General features: G+C 42.0%; 1 protein-coding gene across 1 annotated transcript in view; it reads left to right on the top strand.

Moving 5' to 3' along the window:
• The first annotated feature begins 70 nt into the window (after positions 1-70).
• The window catches only part of LOC106795321 (uncharacterized), a 3,195-nt gene continuing 888 nt past the window's right edge, over positions 71-2,377 (top strand). Inside the window, exon 1 of the mRNA XM_014764744.1 lies at positions 71-2,364. Coding sequence (XP_014620230.1) covers positions 71-2,364 — 2,294 coding nt within the window. The remainder of the gene's footprint in view (positions 2,365-2,377) is intronic.

Genomic DNA, 2,377 nt, shown 5'->3' with positions numbered 1-2,377 from the left:
TGGTGCTCTATGCTTGTGATGCATGTCAAGTAATCCCTAAGCCACTAACGTTTTACATAGAAGGCGTAACATGGATCGAAGTTGGATGAACGCATCACCTATCACTGAAGAGTACGAGAATGGTGTTGAAGAGTTTTTGCAGTTTGCTCAAAGTAAAGCGGAACCTATGTGGGGGAAATTTTTTTGTCCATGTGTGAAGTGTGCAAATGGGAGGCGCCAAACAATTGATGACATAAGAACTCATCTTATTTGTGAGGGAATAATTCGTAGCTACACAAAGTGGATATGGCATGGGGAATCCCTCGATACAGCTGACATGTCACAGCCTGACGATGTTACTGCAGCCAGTGGAAATCCTATAGAAGAAATGATTCGCGATCTTGGGCAAGAGGGGTTTGAAGAGGCACATGCAGCGTTGTATGACAACATAGAAGTTGATTCAAAAATGCCTTTGTATTCCGGCTGCACATCTTTCACAAAGTTGTCTGCTGTGTTAGCTCTAGTTAACTTGAAGGCCCAATTTGGGTGGAGTGACAAGAGTTTTAGTGAGTTGCTGATGTTGTTGAAAACAATTCTTCCTGCTGATAACGTGTTGCCAAAGAATCACTACGAAGCAAAGAAGATTTTATGTCCAGTTGGGATGCAGTACGAAAAAATTCATGCATGTTGTAATGACTGCATTTTGTACAGAGGTGAATTTGCTGAACTACATGACTGCCCTGTGTGCAGGGTTTCAAGGTACAAAACGAGCAACGGAGATTCTACTGTACTAGTATCTGCCGCCAACCGCCGTCCAGCGAAGGTGTGTTGGTATCTCCCAATAATACGAAGGTTTAAGCGGTTGTTTGCTAATGGGGAAGATGCAAAAAACCTTATGTGGCATGCAAATACCAGAAAATCAGATGGATTGATGCGACATCCTGCAGATAGCCCGCAATGGAAGGCAATTGATCGTCTATATCCTGACTTTGGGGCCGAGCCTAGAAATTTAAGGCTTGGTCTTGCAACAGACGGAATGAACCCATTTGGAACATTAACTACTAACCATAGCCCGTGGCCTGTTTTGCTGTTCATTTATAATCTCCCTCCGTGGTTGTGCATGAAGCGAAAGTATGTTATGCTGAGTATGATGATAGCTGGTCCAAGACAACCAGGTAATGATATCGACGTATATCTAAGACCTTTAATTGATGATTTGCGGAAATTGTGGGATGAAGGGGTTGATGTATGGGACGCAAATTTGCAGCATGCTTTCAAGTTGCGTGCAATGGTTTTTTGTACCATAAATGACTTTCCAGCCTACGGAAATTTAAGTGGATATAGTGTCAAAGGACATCACGCATGTCCTATATGTGAGCAAAATACAAGTTTCCGCCAACTTAAACATGGAAAGAAGACTGTCTATACTAGGCATCAAAGATTTCTCAAACAGTTTCATCCGTATCGACGATTGAAGAAGGCATTCGATGGAACTCAAGAACATGAAACCGCGCCAATTCCATTAACTGGTGATGAAGTATATCAGTGGGTCAAGGATGTCGAAAATATGTTCGGCAAGTCCCAAAAAAAACCATCATCCACTTCAAACATGTGGAAAAAGAAGTCTATTTTCTTTGATCTTCCGTACTGGTCCGATCATCATGTTAGGCATTGTATAGACGTGATGCATGTCGAGAAAAATGTTTGTGATTCTTTAATTGGGACCCTCCTAAACATGAAAGGCAAGACAAAGGATGGTTTCAAGTGTCGTCAAGACTTGGTTGACATAGGTATACGTCAGGTTTTGCATCCTATCTCAAAAGGTACCAGGACATATCTGCCCCCAGCCTGTTATACAATGTCAACAGCTGAAAAGAGAAGTTTTTGTGAATGCTTGCGTAATATGAAAGTCCCACAAGGCTACTCTTCAAACATCAAGAGTCTTGTGTCTGTGAATGAGCTTAAGTTGGTTGGCTTGAAATCGCATGATTGTCATGTGTTAATGCAACAACTTTTGCCTGTTGCAATCCGCGGAACATTGCCTGAGAAGGTCCGTGTTGCAATCAGTCGCTTGTGTTTCATTTTTAATGCTATATGTGCGAAGGTCATTGACCCTAAACAGTTGGATGCTTTGGAAGATGAGGTTGCCATTGTCCTTTGTCAAATGGAGATGTTTTTCCCTCCTTCATTTTTTGACATTATGGTACACTTAGTTGTTCATCTGGTAAGGGAAATAAGGTCTTGTGGTCCTGTGTATTTTAGATGGATGTATCCAGTTGAGCGGTACATGAAGGTCTTAAAGGGTTATACGAAGAATCGACATCGACCAGAGGCCTCAATAGTGGAAAGATACGTTGCTGAAGAATGCATTGAGTTTGCCTCACAGTACATTGACTCA

The sequence above is a fragment of the Glycine max genome, chromosome 12 (genome assembly GCF_000004515.6).
Source record: "Glycine max cultivar Williams 82 chromosome 12, Glycine_max_v4.0, whole genome shotgun sequence".
Lineage (NCBI taxonomy): Eukaryota > Viridiplantae > Streptophyta > Magnoliopsida > Fabales > Fabaceae > Glycine > Glycine max.
Note: the sequence above shows the minus strand (reverse complement) of the source record. Positions and strands in the feature narration are given on the sequence as shown.